The 23,963-nt window shown below is 36.8% G+C and overlaps 1 protein-coding gene across 4 annotated transcripts in view; it reads right to left on the reverse strand.

Moving 5' to 3' along the window:
* agap3 (ArfGAP with GTPase domain, ankyrin repeat and PH domain 3) overlaps positions 1–23,963 on the reverse strand; it is a 985,397-nt gene that overhangs the window by 703,064 nt on the left and 258,370 nt on the right. For 3 of the 4 annotated variants that reach the window (XM_017353885.4, XM_009297586.5, XM_009297585.5), the window contains exon 13: positions 4,610–4,771. In XM_017353885.4, coding sequence (XP_017209374.1) covers positions 4,610–4,771 — 162 coding nt within the window. Of the gene's footprint in view, positions 1–3,169; positions 4,772–23,963 lie in introns of all 4 variants that reach the window. The other variant, XR_012399506.1, reaches the window with a different exon arrangement.

A 23,963-nucleotide genomic window follows, 5' to 3' on the forward strand; every position in this document is an offset into this window, starting at 1 on the left:
TCTCCAAACATTCTTTGAAGGCCTGAACTGATTGTCTAGAGAAAATGCTTATTTTAAAGCTTTATTTATTAGCAAAACATTTATTTTGCCTTCTATTATTCTCTTATTTTTCTACATCATTTTATACAAAAAAAAAACCTGAAACATTGTGCCTGTATGTATGTATATATATTTAAATATAATAATAAAAAAAATAAATAAATAAAAAAAAAAAAATATATATATATATATATATATATATATATATATATATATATATAAACGCAATGACAGGTTCAAAGCTCCAGAATTGTTCAGTTATCCTTCACAACTGCTTTGAATTAGACTGACTTCTATTTATCTATTGATTTATATCCATTAAAATAAACAACCTAACCCTAAATATAAAAGACAGTAAAAACCCTCTAAATCTGTTGAAACACATCGATCTGAAGGCGGTTTGGTTTGTTGCTAGACATTATTGGAGTTCGCTGACAGGAGCAGTGAACAGCTGTTCACTACTGAAACACCACAGAGTCTCGCTAGATCCTCCTGTACGGACGCGCTTCAGCTATAAAACCCTCACAAGACGCTAATTTGGACAACTGTGTGGACATTTTAAAGTGTTCACATAAAGAGAGCGCACAGAGTTAATAAGCTATCTGAGTCATTGCAGAGATGTATGGATGCAGTCGGCCAAGCTCATGGGAGTCACACACAATATTAATTCTGTTTCCACTGCACCATGACTTTATATTCTATATTGTAAATTATTTCTGTTAAGTGACAAGACTTTTGTACAAGCAAAGTCAGACCTTACTGTGCAATTAAATAATTAAAAATCAAGGCATGATCATATTATATTTTAGTAAAATAAGCGTAATCTAGAGGCCTTCGCCTTTCATATTAGCCACTTCTGATATCAAATGATCATCTAGAAGTCAAGTTATGATTGGTTGTTACTAAAACTTGGATAGGTGACAAGACTTTTGTCAGGTAGTGTAGAGTGTGTATGTGAGGTTTCACCTCAAAATAACACACAAATAATGTTTTAGAACTCTTTGAAACGGCCTCTTTTAGACTTTGATCCTAATTGTGTCGTTTGGCGCTTTAAATTCACATGACATTTTACTCCCACCCTCATATCAAAAAGTACAATGATTAAGCATTCGCCACAAACCCAAACTGATATAGAATCAAGTTCACATTTGCATTCATAGTGATATATATATATATATATATATATATATATATATATATATATATATATATATATATATATATATATATATATATATTATATATATATATATATATATATATATATATATATATATATATAATATATATATATATATATATATATATATATATATATATATATATATAATATATATATATATATTATATATATATAATATATATATATATATATATATATATATATATTATATATATTATATATATATATAAATATATATATATATATATATATATATATATATATATATATATATATATGTGTGTGTGTGTGTGTGTGTGTGTGTGTGTGTGTGTGTGTGTGTTTGTGTAATATTAATATATAGTAATATGTATAGAAAATATTAATTAATCAGTTTTAACTTGTCTTGGCCTTCAATAAAACCAAAATTTAGGTAGGCTTTGTCATACTGTCTAATCTTTTTCTTCGCCTCTGAAGAATCCCTACATTTACGTTTGTCTGCCATTTTTGTTTTGATTTTGCCTTTACGACACGTTGACAAGCAGATTGCGCGAGTAAGCAAAATTTAAATAATTATTTAAAGTTATTTATTTTAATTATTTTCACTATTATGTTGGAATTTTAAGCATGCGTTTTATTTATTTTTTTGGTACTTAAAAATACATATATAATAGTAGGGCTGCTCGATTTTGGGAAAAATCATAATCACGATTATTTTGGTCATAATTGTAATCACGATTATTCAAAACCATTGCCAGTTAAAGTCAAAATTATTAGCGCTCCTGAGATTTTTTTTTTTTATAAATATTTCCCAAATTATGTTTAACAGAGCAAGGAATTTTAACAGTATTTCCTATAATATTTTTTCTTCTATTTGTTTTATTTTAGCGAGAATAAAGAAAGGTTTAAATATTTTGAAACCAATTTAAGGTCAATATTATTAGCCCCCTTAAGCAATATATATTTTTGATTGTCTGCAGAATAAACTACCGTTATAATGACTTGCCTTATTACTCTAATTAAGCCTTTGAACTGCACTTTAATCTGAATGCTTGTATTTTGAAAAATATCTAGTAAAATATTATGTGCTGTCATTATAGCAAAGACAAAAAGAAATCAGTAATTAGAAATGAGATATCAAAACTATTATGTTCAGAAATAAGTTAATAAAATATTCTTTCCATGAAACAGAAATTGGGCAGGAAAAGGTTTGCTAATATTCAAGAGGGCTAATAATTCTGACTTCAACTGTATACATACAGTTATTTTCCACCCTGCAAAGGAAAGAGAAATAAATACAATAGAATAAAAATATTAAACAAACTGTGTTTTAAGCATCTTCACTGTAAGAAAAACACTTTAGCTACAGCAGTCCTTCAGTCAAGAGCAGCGAGGGTTTTCTCGTTGTGTTTGTTTAATAATGATAAAAACAGGCGGCAGAAGGATTATAGCGCGATGTCTCTTTAATGGTTTCTCTTTCACGTCTTTTAATCCTCAACTCGTTTGTTTATTACACAAATGAGGGTTAATGTACATAATCACTAAACACCGCGTTTTGACACCTATTTTACCATTAAAGCGCTCACGTTAAGATGACTTTAGATGTCTGCGCTCCTCTGCTCGTCTCAGTGTGTGAATGAGAGTGAATGCTGACCGGCCGCATGCTTCTGACTGCGTGATCGTGCTGCACACACACATAAGCTCTTTCGCGCTTTTAAGAGCCATTTAAGAGCGTGTACAACTGGAACGTGGCAAAATATGATGCAATAATCATTTATCTCGATTAATGCTTTTTTATAATCGTTTGAAACCGAAATCTAAATCGGATATTCGATTAATTGCAAAGCCCTTTATAATAGTGGAGCATTTTTATGCCTTTTTCTACCTCAATACTTATCCTCTCCCGCGCCCCCCCTGTGAACTCTGGCGCCCCCCTTAGGGGGGCGCGGACCCCAGGTTGGGAACCACTGGTCTACAGAACAAACCACTGTTAAACAATAACTTGCCTAATTACCCTAACCTGCCTAGTTAACATAATTAACCTAGGTAAGCCTTTAAATGTCACTTTAAGCTGTATAGAAGTGTCTTGAAAAATATCAAGTAAAATATTTTTTACTGTCATCATGGCAAAGATAAAATAAATCCGTTATTAGAAATTAGTAACTAAAACTATTATGTTTAGAAATGTGTTGAAAAAAATCTGCTCTCTGTTAAACAGAAATTGGGGGGAAAATACACTAACAATTGAGAAAGAGAAAGAGAGAGAGAAGAGAGAGCGAGAGAGAGAGAGAGAGAGGATATGATACTATACTCTTGTCTTATAAGCAAGCGAAGTAACAACAACAACAACAACAACAACAACAACAACAACAACAACAACAAAATCTATACAGGGATAATTTTTGCTTTCATAACTTGAATTATTAGGTCATTTTGCGCTGAAAAACATTATTTATTGGATGTAGCTGGTTACAAACTGTTCAAATGGGCTGAATTTAAACAAACAAATTAATTTGAACATTACTAAATTTAATTTGTTCATTTAAGTTTTGCCCATATCAATTGCTTGCAATCACGTGCCTTAAAAAAAAAAAAAGTAAATCCAATTAATCATTCTTTTCAGTGTGCACTTTAAATAATGCAGGGCTCCACACAATTCATTCCCGCACAAATCGATTAAGGTAACTTGACTAATTTAAGTGGTTTGAACATAAAACAATTAAGCTGTCCCAAAAAAAATCTCAAGAATTGTGTTGCGTCAACTCATTTTAAATAAGTAGCTAGAACAAGCAGCAAAAATCATTACTGGAGTGTAATAAGCTTCATCATAGAGTCAATGCTTCTAGACTCTGAAGAGATGCTTCTGTGATGTGTTTTTTCTTGGGTTTAACGGGACACAATATCACTTTTAAAACAACAATTAATAAACACACCCCTCTAATTGATCACTGTACTTTTGTGTGCCCTAAAAGGGGCACAGTGACTGTTAATGGATTTATGATCATCCTGCAAAAACAACAGTTTTAATGGGAAGAGCCTCTGACACCGTCATTGATGGACAGCGTCCGTCTACTTGATGGATTTCAGCTATTGGCAACAGAATAGCCAGAGGGAAGTGCTTTTGTTTCCTCTATAACAACCAATTAGGAGACTGTATTTGTCATTGGGATGGGCAATAAAACCAAAGTGGCACTGTGTTGATGACACATCATCTCTGCTGCGCGTGGCACAGAACAAAAGACTCCGAAAGAGATGATATTCGCCACAGGCCAATTGGACTTTTGTGTGTCTGGTCAATAAAACATCCCCTGGAACGGTTACTGATGGCCAGAATCTGTAGTGATTTTGTTAACCGGTGGGAATGTGGAAGACGCACGCCATTACGGGACATATTTTTAGTCTGTTTACCTTCACTCCCTGCAGAAAGGCTGTCTGGTTTGGTGATGCCCGTGCTCTTTTTCCGCCGGTGTTTTTTGCGGTTGGCGTGAGGTGATGGTGGAGGCTCGAGTTTGGGACTGGTGGCGCTGCTCATGCCAGAGGCGGAGCTAAGAGGATCCGACACGCCATTGGCTGGAGGAAAGAAAAGAGAAATGCAGTTCAGTCAACAGAGTCTTTCACCTGTGGCCATTCACAGAAACAGCTCACACTAGTCTTCAGAGTTTGACACCTCGTATGCTTTCTAAACAAGGTCGAATTCTTAAAAATGGTTAAGCTTGTTATTAAGACACTTGAGTTCATATCCATGAGAGAGAGAGAGAGAGAGAGAGAGAGAGAGAGAGAGAGAGAGAGAGTATTAATATTCCTTCAGCTCAGTTGCTTATTTATCAGGGATTGTCACAGTGGAATGAACCGCCAACTATTCCAGCATATGTTTTACACAACGGCTGCCCTTCCAGCCGCAACCCAGCACTGGGGAACACCCATAAACTCTCATATTCATACACACCCTCATTCACTACGGCCAATTTAGCTCATCCACTTCACTTATGGCGCATGTCTTTGGACTGTGGGGGAAACTGGAGCACCTGGAGGAAACCCACGCCAACACATGCAAACTCCACACTGAAATGCCAACTGGCCCAGCTGAGACTTAAACCAGGGGACTTCTTGCTGTGCCGCCCACATCTTTTTTTAACCCAACACAATTTTTTATACTTCAAACTCGCCTACCTTCTTCATACACAAGTAAAAAGTCAAATCAATGATGTACTAAAATAAGGGAATAGTACAAGGGGCTTTGAACCTGTCTGCATTTAAAAAAAATAATAATAAGATACATATTATTATATTATATAAAAAAATATATATATATATACGCGCGTCAGTTATAAAACGCTCACAAGACGTTAATTTGGACAACTGTGCGGATATTTTAAAGTGTTCACACAAAGACAGCATGCACAGTTTGTGATACAACAGACTTGTGCGACTCTGATACAGTACGAGAAGCAGATGTGAGGCACGCGTGAGCTGGTTATTATAATCATTGTTACCTTTACATTTGCTCGACTGTTTGCTTTATACAACTAAGAACGGAGTCCCAGTTGATGCACAGCAGTTGGAAATTTAAGCCTTAGTTTTGCCTGTAATTAACAGTGAGGCTGTTTTTGGAGTCCGAATTAGCCTGATCAATCACAGAAATCGGGAAACGACATTACTACTATCATTTTAATATGGCATATTTAATAATGAAATCAAATGATGAGAGAAGGGTCTGACTGCAGAGTTGAACTTGCATCTTTAGGCTTGCACGCTTCCTATGCAAGTGACGTCATTTACAATCGACACCTGCACCTGTCACATCACTTGAAATCAACAGGAATAAACCAAAAGTAAGTTTCCAGTTCGTTTGCATTGCCAGTCACGACGTTGTGAAATAATAAGTGGCCTACTTGTGTTGTTCAACATGACAGACCCCTACGTTTACGTAACTATAGCAACTGTAGCGCCCGTCGCCGTATGTTGCCAGAAACCACAGTGCAATGCTTAGAAAAAAGGCACTTGAGTAAGGGTGACACATAAGAAGTTCGTTGCAACAATCTTAATGAAATCCGTTACCTCAGAGATTTTTTCGCCTCAGGGACAACCTTAAGTTAAATCAGCGAAGGACTTTCATGCAAGCGGACACAGGTGGCGATTGTAAAAGACGTTACTTGCAGAGGAAGCACGGTTGCCTGAGCGTGCAAGTCCGAGGGTGCAAGCCTGGAGGTGCAAGTGCAAAGCTGCAGCCAGACTCTATTGAATGATTATAGTACAATATTCAAGTAAATTTTTTAGTTTTATTATTATTATTATTTCGGGTTTTCACCTTTATTTTTGATAGGATAGTAGAGAGAATTGACAGGAAAGCATGGGGAGCAGGGAGAGGGGAAGGATTGGCATAGGACCGCAAGGCGGAATCGAACCTGTGTCGCCGTGAGCACCAGAGTGCATGTGTCGACGCACTAACCACTACACCACTGGCGCCGACATATTCAAGTTAATTTTAAGATATCTCGCGGCCCACCAGCAGAATCGCTGAGGCCCACCGGTTGAGAATCCCTGGATTAAAACCCATCGGTGAACAATACCATCAATTCAGACAATATTGCTAACAACACTGGTAGAAATGCAGCTCAAACCAGAACAAACAACCTCTCCCCAACATTGACTTTAACATGTCTTAAACAATTAATCCTAAATAATTAAAACTCTAACCTAACTCCCATCCTAACAAACCATACATCAACTGAAAGATCATTAATCCACCGTGTATAAATCTCAATTTTTAAAAAAATGAACAAAGAAATTTAGACGTAGAGACTGGTTTTCTGGAAAAGGGTCACATATATCCAGTATACAACCATTAAAACAACAGATTTAATGTTAAGCCTAAAACGTTTGCACAGTACTGTACATATCATCATGAGTCTGAAAATGATGACAGAACTCAGAACCAAAACCAGAACAAAAATCCGATCACACACGATCAAAGATATCAAAAATGTCCCAAACATTTCACAGATCAACCATCGACATTTTCTTAATTTCAGCCCCATTTTCCCATAAGCCCTGAGAAAAACTCCGGGTTTCACTTCTATTATCTTGAGGAGTAGTGGACGTTCACGTGAGTAACAGATGATGATTGGCTGTTGCCTGAGGAGCAGCCGCCACACCAGACCCCTGCGTCAGGTGATATTAACCTGCCGCTCTGTGTTTCACTGACGCCGCCTGTCACCAACAAAACCATCTTTTCTGAGCTCCATGACACTTCCACATCATTTCTGCTCGCCCTCGGGACACTATTACCCACAAACCACCCCCCCACCCTCCTGACCAGCCCAGGGGCAGAAGAAAGGCCCGGAAAAGTGGACCCCATATTGTTAGCGGCCCTCAGAAAACACAGGAGCGTCAGATGCGGGCAGCCTCTTCCATTGTCTCGGCATCAAAAGCTCATTGTAGTGTTGCGAACTCCATTCATCTCCGCAGGCCTGGGGTGCAGAGGAGTGTGTGCGCGAACGCTCTGAAACCGAAACCCGCGGAGCCAAATAACGCATATTCTAATGGCACCGCCGACCATTAGCCTGTGTAGCACATTAGACGTAATTTGGGCTTTACCTTGAGGGATCTGGAGGCCTGTGTGCTCTTTAAAGAGGGGGAAATGGAGGCGTGTGGGGGTTCAGGAGGATAAACTACAGCCACACTAGAAGCTGCCATCGGCAAATACACTTCGGCTAATGTCTGACTTTAGTAGGGCTGCACAATATCAAATACACAAGATGTGTCACTTGTATGAATGGGGAAAAGTGTAACAGTCAATATGGCGAACGAAGCCCCGCCTCCTAGTACAGGAACCGATCTGACTGACGATTTCGGTTAAGGGGCTCGGACCAGACCTGAGTTACTGGGGATTTTTAGAAATGAACTAAAGAGACAGATGTTATTTAATTGTATAGGTGATTCCTAATATGAAATTGAATCGTAAGCCTTGCAAACAATTTGAAACTTTGATGTTTCCTCATTCAAACAGAATGCCGTTTCAAAGATGGTCACCGAGTGAAATGACTTGCCTTAAAGAGACTTTGTCAATATATCATTTCAGCATCGGTATTACAATGTGATCATTCGCAATGGTTGCGTTGCAGGATATGTAATGTTGAGTTTGTATTTAAATTTATTGTTTGCATGAGTATTCGTGGCCTGTGTATAATGGTTTTATAAACATTTTACAATATTTACAATACGGTTTCCTTAGGTAATGCATTTACTAACATATAATAATAATAATTGATAATAATTCCTTACATTTATATAGCGCTTTTCTAGACACTAAGGGCTCTATTTTGCCGATCCATGCGCAAAGTGCAGGGCGCAAACTCATTGAGGGTGTGCGCAAATCCACTTTTGCTATTTTAAGGACGGAAAAATCCGCTTTGCGCCGTGGCGCATGGTCTAACAGGGTTGAGCTTATTCTCTTAATGAGTTATAGGTGTGTTTTGAGAATAAACCAATCAGAGTTTCGTCTCCCATTCTCTTTAAGAGTCAGTTGCGCCACGCCATAGCGCATATGCATTTTACATGGTGGACTTTGTAGAAAACAGTTAAACAGAGCATCTACAGCGCATCCTCATTCTTTACTTTCACTTTCACTCTCGTGTATAGGGAAGCATGTTGTACGCACAGACATTCATTAGCATATGCATAATTATTTTGTTTGTTAAGCGCAAAGATTTGTTTCAAAACTATTTCTCAGTTCTAATTTCCAGCAAATTAACAATAATAACAAAGTGTGTTCAAAAAACTGAGTTATATCCAAATAGACATGCTGTGCCCCATATGGTCTAAAACCTGACAGGTGGGCAAATCAGAGCTTGTTTTTAATAAAACAAATATAAATATGCATATAATAATTACTGCTGCTATTATTAATAACATTATACCAAAGCAAATTGTCATAAATAAACTAAAAAAGCCCCCAGAGATGAAGAAGGCTTGAAAGTTTGGTTTTTATATTTATGTAGGCTAGAAAATAATAATTTTTGTAATATTTTAATCCTTTAATTCTTTTTCATTTGTAAAGATATTTGCGTATTGCTGTACACCCTGTGTGTATTAAGCAATGTGTAAGCGAGGCGCACAACTAACGCGCTCTGTGCTGGACTATAGACCTGCTTTAATCTGGTCTATTGAACAGTCTATTTAAGCTCCTTTTTTCCGACCAGAACGCCTACGGGCGCACATATGAGCACAAATCCATTTGCTATTTAAACCTCGTGGTGTAAAATGTCAAAACGACTCTTGCGCCAAGCTGAAACTAGCAATTGCGTTGCACCTTGCGCCGGGTGTATAATAGGGCCCTAAAAGTTCTTTACACATTGGGGGGAATCTCTTCATTCACCACCAGTGTGCAGCATCCACCTGGATGATGCAACGGCAGCCATGTTGTGGTCACCAGACCACACATCAGCTGATTGGTGGAGAGGAGACAGAGTGATGAAGCTAATTATGATATGGGGATGGTTAGGAGGCCATGATGGCCAGAGGCCAGTAGGCAAATTGGGCCAGGATGCCGGGGTTAAACCCATATTTTTTTCAGAAGGACATCCTGGTTATTTTTAATGACCACAGAGAGTTAGGACTCCGGTTTAACGTCTCATCTGAAAGACGCCACTCACTGAGCAGTATAGACAATTTTGAGGAATGTAAACAACAACAATTGTCCTAATGTATATCCTGTTTAATGTTTTTCATTTCTATAGCTACCGAGAATCCAAAAAGGTCCACATATTGATAAATAATGTTAAGATAGCTGTTTTAATGTGAAAATAGGATCTAATTGCCACTTGTTACAGTTATGATATAGTATGAGAACAAGCAGGAAATGTTCAAGGGCAAATTACATTGTCACATTGAAATGGTCTATAGAGTACCCATCAATAAACTGGGGCATTAGGGCCCACACAGACCGCAGGTTGAGCGCCCCCTGCTGCCCTAACTAACACCACTTCCAGCAGCAGCCTAGCTTTTAGGCGCTACATTAACTAATAATAAACAATAGTTGTACAGCAATTAATAATCACGGTTCAACAATTACTAATACATAATTAAAACCCAAATTCATGCTTGTTTACATTAGTTAATGCACCATGCGTTAACATGAACGTCTGTATTTTCATTACCTAACACGAACAAATACTGTAATCAACGTATTGTTCATTGTTTGTTCGATACATTAAGTAACAGTAACTAATACAACCTTATTGTTAAGTGTTACCTAATTATTTTTTGTTTTATTATTCAATTACTGTATCTGAACACAGATAATAATGGGAAATAATAAAATACTGTTTATTTCAATTGTATATTTCTCTTTATTGTATTTATAGATTGTTTATTAGATTTTATGCAGATGTATTCTCACCCAATCACATCTTACATGATCAATTCTTTCCAAATACAGATATTCAAGTCACCCAGTATTCATAATCACAGTGAATAAATCGCAGAATAACAAAAAATTGCAATGTTAGAATTTTCCAGTATGGATCAGTCTAGACCTTAGCTTTTTTTTTTCAATGTGGTAAACCGATGCGATTTGTTGTTTTATTGATAAGACGAGGTTATGATTGAGGCGTTTAATAAGAACAGCTTGATAATGAATAAATGATGAAGCAGAGAGAATTACTCAGACGCTCGGTGGGATTTGAGCTTAATTACACATGGCAAGAGACAAATTAGCGGGGTTTTACAATTAGCCTCGTTACACAATTATGATCATTTGTGATCGATATTTGTCTTTGTTAAAGGTCTATGATAATGATTCTTACTAGTGATAATCTGTACATCTTAATGTAGATGGTTTTGTGATGATGCATAACAATTTGTATTTTACTTATAAATGCAATTATACATTTATATGAATAAACAACGCTTTAAGATCAATATTATTAGCCCCTTTAAGCTATATATTTTTTCGATAGTCTACAGGACAAACCATCCTTGTACAATAACTTGCCTAATTACCCTAAATAACCTAGTTAAGCCTTTGAATATCACTTTAATCTCTAAAGAACTCTTGAAAAATATTTAGTCAAATTATATTTACTGTCATCATGGTGAAGATACCATAAATCAGTTATTTGAAATGAGTTTTTAAAACTATTGTGTTTAGAAATGTGTTGAAAAAATCAGCTCTCTGTTAAACAAAAAGTAGGGAAAAAATAAACAGGGGCGGTAATAATTCAGAGGGGCTAATAATTCAGAGACACTAATACTTCTGACTTCAACTGTATATCTTTTCAAAATGAATACAATCTAAAATAATTTATGTTTAAAATGACCTGATATAAATTAACATAACCAATAATATTTATTTTATATATTCATTACATTAAATAATTTTATATAAAAATCTGATTATAATATAAACATAAGAAATTATATTAAATATTAAGCAATATTAAATAATATCTTATAAAAGTATGCATATAATGAAATAAAAAAATATTTGAATCAAATCCCAGATTTCTTACATCTATACTGGTATGTGATCTTATTTTAATAATAATATATTAATAAATAAAAACAACCATTTAAGCGCATAGATTTACAAGTATGGATGCAAAATATATTTTAAAAAATTAATAAAATGTAATGTTTAAAATTACCTAATATAAAATGTTAAGATATAGATAATTATTTAATTACTTTTTCTTCAGTTATTATTAATAATATTTTAATAAACAATAAAATAAATGAACAATTTGTATAACATGCATGTTAAATACATTTTAAAAATATATAAAAACTAAGATAATACAAGTTTAAATTGACCTGATATAAATGCAATAATTTATAGCATTATAGAAATATATTTCTTTTATATATTCATATTAATAAATAGTTTTTACAAAGAAATCCGATAATATTCTTAAAAAATGAAAAATGCAATATTAAATATTAAGTAACATTAAATAATTTCTAATAAAAATATGTATATACTGAAATCAAAAAATATTTGGATCAAAATCCAGATATCTTATATCGATACTAATATGTGATATTATTTTACTAATAATATTTAATCATTAATAATAATCATTTTAAAGTGCACAAGTTTTCAAATATTTGTAAAACATAATAAAAAAATTAATACAATCTAAAACAATATAAGTTTTAAATAACCTGATTAAAACATAACCAATAATATTTATTTTTTATATTCACAATAATAAACATTTTTATAGAAACCTCATAATAATATAAACATAACAAATATAAAATTAAATATTAAGCAACATTAAATTATATCGTATAAAATATGTATATATTAAAATCAAAAAAATATTTGGATTAAATTTTAATAATAATACATTAATAATAATCCTTTTTAGTGCATAGATTTACAAATATGCAGGTCAAATTATTTAAAAAAAATTATACATTCCAAAATTAAATAATTTATATTTTTAAATTAACACATACCCAATAATATTTATTTTAAGTATTCATATAATTACATTTTTTTAATATAGAAATCTGATAATAATACATTAATGCAATTAATAATACATTAATAATACATTAAAAGAGAAATATTAAGTAACATCAAATAATATCTTATACAAAAGTATGTATATACTGTAATCAAAAGATATTTGGATCAAAGTACAGCTATCTTTTACCTACACTGATATGCAATATTATTTTTAATAGACAATTACACATAAATTAGAAATTAATTACACATTAACAAATTACACATTAACTGGTGTGTGTGTGTGTGTTTGTGTGTATATGTGTCTGCAATTACTTTGTAAAAAGAAAAAAAGAAAAAGAAAATTTTTTCAAAAAAATAAAATTATGAATGAAATTGTCATATTATATCTAATTTGGCTACGTTAACTAATCAATTTAAACAGCATTTCTCCGTCATAAAGAAACCTCCTCAAAAGTGCTTATATAAGTGATATCCTAGAGCCATCACTTCAGGCCTCTTTTGTCTCTGTTGATCCCGGTGTTTAGCATGAGTGCCGTTTAGCCTCTACAAAGCAGATATAGTGATACGAGCAGGCTGGAAACACGGCAGGTTGGCAGTTGATGCTTCATCACTGCCTGTGTGTCGGCCATTGATATTCATGACTTTAAGAGTCTGCTCTCCTCCCTCGTAGTGAATGGCGGAGCGGCTCCAGCTGCCACACACGTTGAGGCAGCGCCGCCAACGTCTGTTTCAATTTCTACACTGCTCTTCCCAACAGCCCCCCTGGGACCAATCATTAGCTACAGCAGACAGCTGGGGGTCGAGGACTGCGCGCACACACACACATCACACACATATGCACACGTGCACACACACATACACACACATGTATGTATGTATGCATGTATGTATGTATGTTTGTATGTATGTATGAATACATATTTATACAGACACACAAACACACACACACACACACACACACACACTCTCTCTCACAAAAACTAAAAGAGAAACACATGCAAACACACACACATGTACATGTCAACGTAAACACAAGCAAACACCCACACACATATATACACACGCACATATACACAAACACGCAGTCTCTCTCTCACACACACATAAAGAAAGATCCATGCAAACACACACATACATGAGTATACGTTAACAGAAGCAAACAAACACATGGCACAGACATAAGCACACACACACACTCTCTCTCTCTGCCACATAAACACACACAAAAAGAGAAACACATGCAAGACACAATTCTCTCTCTCTCTCTCACACACACACACGCACACACACACACACACACACACACACACACACACACACACACACACACACACACACACACACACACACACACACACACACAAACACACACACATTTACACAGACAAGAAAGAGAAATGCATGTAAACACATACACACACAAACGTATGCATGTAAACGCACACGTAGGCGCATATATATATATATATATATATATATATGCGGATAAAAAAATATGCTGTTTTTTATAAGTTGGCGGTTCATTCCGCGGTGATGACCCCTGATGAATAAAGGGACTGAGCTGAAGAAAAATGAATGAATATCAAGATAATAAATAAGAGTAAATTTTCAATAAGCATGGTTAAAGTGCTATTTTAATGCTATTTAGTGTTATTCAATTATCATTGATATTATTTTTCCATCACAGATTTATTTTAAATGTGGAAATAATGTTCAATAACTGTTGTTAGACTCTTCCATGACATTATTTTCATCAGACAAGATTCAGTTCTTTCCTGAAGGGTTGCAGCTAAAAGGGCATCCCCTGTGTGAAACTGGATAAGTTGGCGGTTCATTCCACTGTGGTGAACCCTGATTAATAAAGGGATTAAGCCGAAAATAGAATGAATGAATGAAGATTAAATTTATAAATATCCAATAGGTCAGTTTTAACATCGCTGACCTGCTCTTCTCTCATCAAGAGCCAACAATGTCAAAATGGTTGAAGATTTCCCCCTAATACCTTTCACCTCAGTGTGGTCTCAAGTAAAACTATTTTAAATTGGTGGTAAAAAAAACTTGCTTAAAAACTTAAGACGCCTGAGGTCAGGTACTTGAAGTCTGAGAGACCTGAATCCATTTCCTAATCTGAGCTCTTCATTTAGCAGCTGGAAATAAGGTGGTCAGCTAACCTGCGATTAGCTGAAAAACGCCACTTTACGTCAGGCATTCTGCAGGCGAGAGCAGTGGGTGAGCTCCGGAAGATTGGAGGGTGTGAACAAAGAACATTAACTCATTTCTTAATAGCTCTCCATTTTTTTTCCCTCCAGCCGTACGTGAGGAGAAACTGCCACTGGCTAATTCGAGAGCTAGCGGGTGCGGACGCTAATTTTGCGACGAAGCTGACGACGCCCCCCTCCCACCTCTCCAACCCCTCGACACGGCAGCCGAGTGAGCAAACCCCCGTCCGTAATCAATGGCAATGGCTGCAATTAATGATGAAAAAAGTGTGCCGAACACAATCACTACTTCCTTCTTATTATTGTCAATTAGAGAGCGCTAATCAAGGCATGGGCAGGCACACGCCGCTGCTCTCTCCAAACGAAATGTCAAACTTCATTACAGCCAAGAGCGGGGAATCAAACTCCCTGCGCTCGCTGCCTCCTCCAGCTCTGCAGGGGAGAAGTCTTCTCCGCCCGTAATGACGGCAGACTTCAGATTAGCGCTAGGCTACCTCAGCTGCTGCACGCTAATCTACAGGCAGAGTGAGTGGAGTCTAAGAGCAGATCATTGGGTTATTGTAATCATTTTATTTACATGAGGATGATATCTGCGTAAAAATGATCAACAAAAAATAATTGCACTAGCAATCAATCAGAAAACATCTGAAAATTAAAATAGAGGTATTAAAATAGTGGAGGAAACAAAAACATGTAGGGGACTTTTGTAAACACTCAAAAACAACCAATAAAAGCAAATGCAAACATTATAAGCATGAATGAACAACAGAGTAAGAAAGCCAGCTAGCAATGCCACAGAAAACAGTAAGAACACCTTAGAATCTGCATAGCAACTAGGGTTGGGTCCTGAAACCCGGTGCCATTATAGCACTAGTACCTTTGTAACAGGTATGTACTAGACCGAATCAACATATGAATTTCGGTGCCTCATTTCGGTGCCACTGGTGCTGCAAAAAGGACGCAAGAAGCATCAAGGAATGCAAAGGCACACACATTAGCCCCTTTCACACATACAGACCTTTCCGGAAAATTGGCGGCAATTTTCCGGAAAGGTTGTATGTGTGAACAGGTCCTTTTTGAAAATACCGGTAAATTCGTTCTGGCTATTTTCCGGAAAGAGAAGTTGTAACATTACCGACAATTTGCCGGAATGCTGCGCTGTGTGAATGCAGAAGGAAGATTCCCGTAATAAGCGCGTGCACGTCTAGAACGTGCTGACGTAAGACGTCTGCTTTAGCCAATCACAACAGTCAGACGCATTTACGTCCGCGCGGTTTGTGAGAATAAAAGCCTTTGAATATTTTTCCAGACACATTTAGCTGCTAGAAGTTAGTCAGATCACGTTTATATGTTCTTCTTAATGCCAACTGTGTAAATAATCATCGATGAGATGCTTATGACAAGCCGTTGTTTGTTTACCTTTAAGCTTTGTGTGTGCCTGTGAAACAGCCTGTGAGCGCCTGCACACGCACATATTATGAACATCTCGACATGCGAAAGTGATCCTGCGAAAGTTGTTCACAATATGGATCATCCACAGAGTTTGTAATTTAGTCAAATGTTTACAAATACAAGCGCAGCCGTTTAAAGCTCATTTGTGGTGAATGATGTCAGAATTTACCGGTATTTTGGAATGGATGTGTGAATGCTCTTTTCCGGAAAATTTCCGTAACGTCCTCGCCTGTGTGAACAGCGCTTTTTTGAATTTACAGGTAAAGTCGTTCCGGAAATTTTCCAGATATTTACCGGTATCACTGTGTGAAACAGGCTATTGTCACACCATCTCTAAACATTTAATTCTAAACAACTTTGAGGAATACGGGCTGTTTCTCAATATGCGTTCTTTTCTGTACTTGCGTTCTTGTGTCCTCGTGAAACGTCATCAACCGTCGCCAAAGTACTGTTCCAATTCAAAGTTCATCAACTGTCAGATTCAATGAGTACGTACATGGTCACCAATGCTCCGATTTTAAAATGATTAAGGGTGCTTTCACACCTGCCGTATTTAGTTCAATTGAATCGCACTAGAGTTCGTTTCCCCTTTTGGTACGGTTCGTTTGGGCAGGTGAGAATGCAGCAATCGTACTCGAGTGCGCACCAAAAGCGGACCAAATAACCGTACCGAGACCTGCTTGAAGAGGTGGTCTCGGTACGCTTTCAAACGAACCCTGGAGCGGTTCGTTTGTGGTGAGAATATGATCCGTACTAAAACAGATCCAACCGCAAAAAGTACTGCGCATTTTGGACTAATTCAGCTGCCAATGGCCGATGCGCTGTGCATTATGGGATATGGAGGAAAAATATTTGTTGACAGCGCTTTACCAACAGTGAGAGAGAGAGAGGGGAAAACATTACCTGATGGATCGTTGGTAATATTTCCGCAAGATGACCATGTCGCAGTTTAGCTAAATTAATTCACGTCTCCTGTGACGAGCGATGCATTAAACACTGTTTTCCAGCCGCGGCCGCGCTTCATTTTCATAATGTATAGTTTGTTTAAAGCAGGGATACAATCAGCCAGCGCAGTCGTCCCTCCAGAGTAAAAGTTTTTGTTTACCTGTGGAAGTTCACTGGCATTTTCCCGCACGTGAATTCTGACCAATCAATAAGCAGTTTAGGAAATATGTTCAACAACATCTGGCCAATGAGAGATGTGGATTTTGTCAGATGACTGCATTTTGGTTCGTTTCAACTGGTTTGGACCAAAGCCAGCAGTGTGGTGTGAAAACAACCCAAAGACGGCAAAAAATGCAAAAATGTATAATTTATTACCCTTGGTCCGGACCAAATGAAGCGAACTACAGATGTGAAAGCACCCTAAGACAATACTCTGATTAGGAGTCTAGAGTACCATGTAAACAGTGATTTTGATTACCTTAAAGGACCACAGACACCTGCGTAACGAAATGCTGAGGTTTTTTCTTTCCTTTCAAAGTGCGTTATCAAATTCCATTAAAGGAGCCCTCTTCCACCAGTCCTTAATTAATGCTCACATCAAATACTTGTTTGTCATGGGGCCATTAATGAAATGTTCCTGAATGAAGTAAAACAGTTATAGGTTAAAAGTCGAAAAATTTAAAATGAAACACCCGAAATTACATGAAACTCTGGAGGAAAGATGGATTGCGTGGTGACGCAATGACGTTAATCGATTTATGTACTATAACACGTAAGATGGGATCATGAAATAAACATTCAAAAAGCAACTCGTAAAAACACCTTAATCATATTGTCTTATTCAGATTAAGGCAGATCATTAAATTACTGATAACCATGTAGTCCAGGGGTGGCCAACCCTGTTCCTGGAGAGCCACCTTCCTGCAGATTTCAGTTGCAACCCATATTAAACACACCTGCCTGTAATTATCACATGGTGTTAAGGTCCTAATTAATTGGTTCAGGTGTGTTTGATATGGGTAGCAACTGAAATCTGCAGGAAGGTGGCTCTCCAGGAACAGGGTTGACCACCCCTGAGTCACAAGCCCCAACCCTAGAAACAAGGAGTTCAGTATTTTGATGACAGCCTTTCCACAGGTTAGTAGAAAGCTAATGTAATTATATAATGCAAATCTTAAATTCATGCTAACCACCAAATGATCAAAGGAAATATATTAATGTAATTTAAATATATAAAATATGAATTGATGTTTACTTTAAACTTTAATTATTTTGCTCTATTAAAATATATATATTTTTTAGACTTTGTTAAATAAAACATTTTTCTAGAGTCACCCACCATAATTTTGTGGCTCAGAAGTATCGGTTCAGGCATCGTGCCCTTTTAAAAGTATTGATTTAGCACCGGTATCGAAATAACCCCAAACAATACCCAACCCTAATAGCAACATGCCACAAACCAATCAGAGCAAATGTGGAAATTAAGCTTCTACACAAAACACTTTCAACAGTGTAAAGGGCCGATCACACCAAACACACTTTTTGCGCTGAGAGACGCCTTTTTTGAAAGATTTACTAGCGGCCACAAGCATTGTGCGCGCTATTTATGTGTCCTGCGTGCCTCACGTTTTTGCCGTTGCGTGCTGTGCACTCGCAGTTGAAAAAAAAAAGTAAACTCTAAGTGGAAAAAGTGTGTGACATCAGCATTTTTTTTCATTCTCCAATCAAATGAAAGAAGAGACGGGGTTTTCCAGTGCCTAGCGACATAAAAAAAGCAAACCACACTTGTTTTTTTCTCGTCAACTTAAAAGGCAGTGCGGTGCGCCTGGGGTTTTTTGAATGTAAAAGCGTGCTCGGTGTGATTGGCCCCAAGAAAGCCAGCCAGCAATGCCACAGAAACCAATAAGAACACCTTAGTATCTGCATAGCAACATGCCACAAACCAATCAGGCACCCTGCGCACCTCGTGTTTTAACTGTCTGCTGCGCCTCGCGTTTTGCCATTTCGTGCCGTGCACTCTCAGTTGAAAAAATTCAACACTAAACAGAAAACCGTTTCATGTCAGTTGCATCTTCGGAGATTTTGAAGATGAAGGAGAACATTAAAATACCTTAGCAATCACCCAGGACACCCTAGCAACACCCTGGGTGTGGCTACTACCCAGAACATCTTAGCAACACCTTATCAATCACACTATTTAGCTGAACTCCCAGGTAACCACCCAGAATATTCTATCAACTCAACTGCAGTGATCAGAGTAAAAAACTACCCAGCGACCACCTAGAACAAATTAGCAACACCCTAGCAACCACAAACTACACCCAGGCAACCACCAAGAACATCCAAATACCTTAGCAATCACCTAGAACACCCTAGCAACATCCTACTTACCAGAACACCCTAGTAACCACCAAGTACACCCTGGCAACTGCTTAGAACACATTAGTAACACACTAGCAACCACCCAGAACACCCTAGTAACCACCAAGTACACCCTGGCAACACCTGAGAACATCCAAATACGTTAGCAATCACCCAGAAGACCCTAGAAACATCCTACTTACCAGAACACCCTAGTAACCACCAAGTACACCCTGGCAACCACACAGAATACATTAGAAACACGCTAGCAACCACCTGGAACACCTTGCTAGCCACCAAGTACACCCTGGCAACCACCCAGAACATCCAGTTACCTTAGCAATCACCTAAAACACCCTGGCAATATGCTACTTACCAGAAAACCCTAGCAACCACCAAGTACACCCTGGCAACCACTCAGTACACCCTAGACAGTGCATTTTTGTTCTGTACAACCCAAAACACTAGCTAAGCAAACTAGTCAATTAAGACATGTTTGATACTTGGTGAGAATACAATTACACCCAGCCACTCTAATCTTGGAAGGGATATTTAACATGAGCGGCACAGATATAACTAAGAGAAGAGAGCGGATTTAATCAAACGCATCAGTATTCAGAGGCTGCAGCGATGTGGAGCTCTCCTGATCCAGCACAGCCTTATAAATGAGAACAACACTTACATCATATGGAAATAGTTACTGTGTTGAGATGCATGTGATTATTTGAGGATATTATCAATCTACTCTTGCTCATCTCAACCGCTCTGATCTGTTGCTTGACCTTCAACCCCTCCACAAGGATAATGGCAAGACTGGGGCTCACTTAAGACAGCTAAATAGACACCTAACATGTGAATCTGCACAAAACAATCCTGATGATAAACGCATTCAGGATGTTCCAAACCTGTATCACATTATTTTTCCCATGGAAGACAATATATATATATATATATATATATATATATATATATATATATATATATATATATATATATATATATATATATATATATATATATATATATATATATATATTTTATTATTTTTTTTTATTATTATTATTTTTTTTTTACCCCAAACAATGAACACCAAAGAAGTCCAATAATCGGTAACAATACTCTGATGTCCTCAAATCAGCACATTGGAATATTTCCTGGAGGGTTGCTTGACTCTAGACAGTACTGATGCTGAAAATCCAGTTTTAAATCAATGCAACGCATTTTATTTATGATCATTTTTAAATTGGAATAACATTATCTAATATTACCGTTTTTACTGTATCAATAAATGCAGCCTTGATGAGCACTGGAGTCTTAAAATTATAGATTATATTATAGATTATATGAAGAGTATATGAAGAGTTCAGATGTAAAAAGCTCTAATGCCATCTGAAATGTTCTCCTTCTGTGTTTATATTCAGTTATTTCACTTTAAAAGCAATGGAAAGAACTTATTCGTCCATATAAAAGTAAAATTTTTGACCCTACAAGTTGGAAAAAAACGCTAATTTTAAGGTTTTTTTCATTTAAACTCTTCATAAATTCTATAATGATATTAAATAATAATAATAATAATAATAATAATAATAATAATAACAATAATAATAATAACAATAATACCTATTATTATTATAAATAATAATAATTATAAAACAACAAGAATAATAATAATTATTATTCTTATTATTATTAATATTACTGTCATTTAATGTTTAGTTAAAATGAATTTTAAAAACATAATTAATCATAATTGCATTTAATTGCTTTTGGATATTTTTATTTTAGTTTTATTGTTTTGTTTAATTTATTTATTATTACTTTTAATAATCAGCACAGAATTAGCAATTTAACGGTCATAATTTTTAAAGTAATTAGTCACTTATTAGTATCTAATATTAAAATCAGTATAAATATTGGACAAGGAAAATTTTCTGGTAAGGACCTGCCGATACAGATGTTTGCCAGTTGCGGTTTTCTTTTTAAGAACTGTAATTGACAGCATGATGGCAGACCAAAATATACTTTTACTGCTTTTTTCCCTAATAAAACCATAATTAATTACAGAATTATTCATATTAAAAAATAAAATAAATACAAAAAAAAATTCCCAAACTGCAACCCCCACCCCCACACCCCCCCAAAAAAAATTTCTCTTTGGTTTTTCAATTTCACAAAAGTGAAATATGCATGATTACATATGCTAACGAAATATGTGTCAATTAATAACTATGTATAATTTTGTAATATATAGATCATGGGTCTCAAACTGGATTCCTAGAGGGCGGCAGCTCTGCACAGTTTTGCTTCAACCCTAATCAAACACAGCTGATCCAAATAATCAAGGTGTTCAAGACTACTATAGACTATTGACAAGGTGAAATTTGGAGGTAGTTAGAGCTTAAATCTGCAGAGCTGTAGCCCTCCAGGAACTGAGTTTGAGACCACTGATATACTGTAGATACCTATTGTCTGATATTTTTAGTCTTGTTCTGGTAAAACTCTTGCTGAAAACCTAAACATGACCGAGGATGCGAGAGAGAAAAAAAAGGACAATTCTGGCCTTTGACCAGTCGATCAGTGAATCTCTACAATCTACTTCCAGGGCTAGCATAATCTAGATAGCCCGCTGTGCATGATGTAGATAGATTTTGGTAGCCACATGTAACAATTTTGCCAAGTAAGATCCTGGTTTAACATCAATGTCGATCCTGGAACATCATTTGTGTTTGAAAATATAATCCTTACCTATTCCCTACCCCTAAACCCAACCATAACTGTTAATTATTCCCCAAATCAGAGGGGAATAATAGATGGGTAACAATCATATAGAAGTGCATAAACCTAACCGTAAGCCTAAACCAAACACAAACTGTAAACGTATCCCTTAATTCTGATTGGCTGATTGAAATGTTGTTCCAGGATCATCATAGATGGTTATTCAGGAACATGTCCTGCTTGGTGAAATCAGGTTGGCGTTTGGTAGCCCGACTGAAAAAACAATAGCCCCGAGACTTCGGGTTACCAGGTTTTGCGAGCCCTGACTTCAGTTTACTTCCACACAAACATTCCAAAGAACAACAACAAAACCTGCTGAAACCTTAGATGCAACAAATGAGATTTGCTCTAGGTGCGCGCATCCTAAAGATCTCTGATATAAAACTCTATTATCTCCATTATGACCTGTAAAGCTATAATACTCTCAGTAAACGCGAGAAGCGAGAGGCTGATGGGTAACAGGTCCTAGAGAAAACACATCCAGCAAATCCTGATGCAGCTAAAAGTACGCGTGCTTGTGTGTGACAATAACTATTTTACACCAGGGCCTAATGAAGTGCTTTGACGCGCGCGCACACAAATATGCAGCTCATTCCTTGGCTACGGCCGCTTTGAGTAATTCTGCTTTAGGATGTGGAGCTGATGGGTGCAGACGGGGGGCCGATGGCGGAGCGGGGCTGAAATTGATTGTTCGACAAGCGGAGACGAGTGGTGAAGGGCGAGTGTCGCGCAGCGTCGTGTTCTGTCTGCGACACCGCGGGGCCACACGGCGGGGCCTCCATTTTGCTCGTAAAGAGCGCTCTTTAAACTAGCGGGGCCCCTGGGACCCTAACAGAAGGAGGGGGGAGGAGAGAGAGAGAGAGAGAGGGTGAGAGACCAAAACAGAGAGGGTGAGAGAGCGAGGGTGGGTGGGGGGAGAAACAGAGCAGCCGCTAATGAGAACGACGAGTGCGCAAACATGCATGGAAATGACTGTTATTCTGTTGATGTGCATTTAAGTGCTTTTTTACTGCCAGCCGACAAAGAGAGGGAAATAACCAGTGATGAATGTTGTCCCCGTAAAGCATTCATTTTCCAACGCGGGAGGGGAAAAAAAGAAGCGGTGAAGATGGGGAGGGGTGGGGGGGTTGATAAGCCCGGCAAATATATTATTTGACTTCACTGAAGTGCACTGACAGGATGAAGAGAGCGAGAGTGAGAAAGATAGAGAGGTGAAATGGAGAGACTATTTGGGGGGGCATCGTTGCAGTTTTTGGCAGGACCGGAGTTACGATCAAAGCCGCAGTTACCAAATTATACTGATTAGCAATTGGCTTGTTAACTACACAACCACTGATGCAAGCAATAAACTGTAGTGCTAAATAGGATTGTCAAAAGTATCGAGTTCGGTACCAACTGGTACAGGAATTTTAAAAATGTAACATTTGAGTGTGTGCTTAAACAATGCTGATTGGCTGTTGTGTTCACATTCTCAACAGAAATGACTGCGATTGGTCGTGAAGGTCATCAGTTCACCACTCTTCAACACATG

This window comes from Danio rerio, chromosome 24, assembly GCF_049306965.1.
Source record: "Danio rerio strain Tuebingen ecotype United States chromosome 24, GRCz12tu, whole genome shotgun sequence".
Lineage (NCBI taxonomy): Eukaryota > Metazoa > Chordata > Actinopteri > Cypriniformes > Danionidae > Danio > Danio rerio.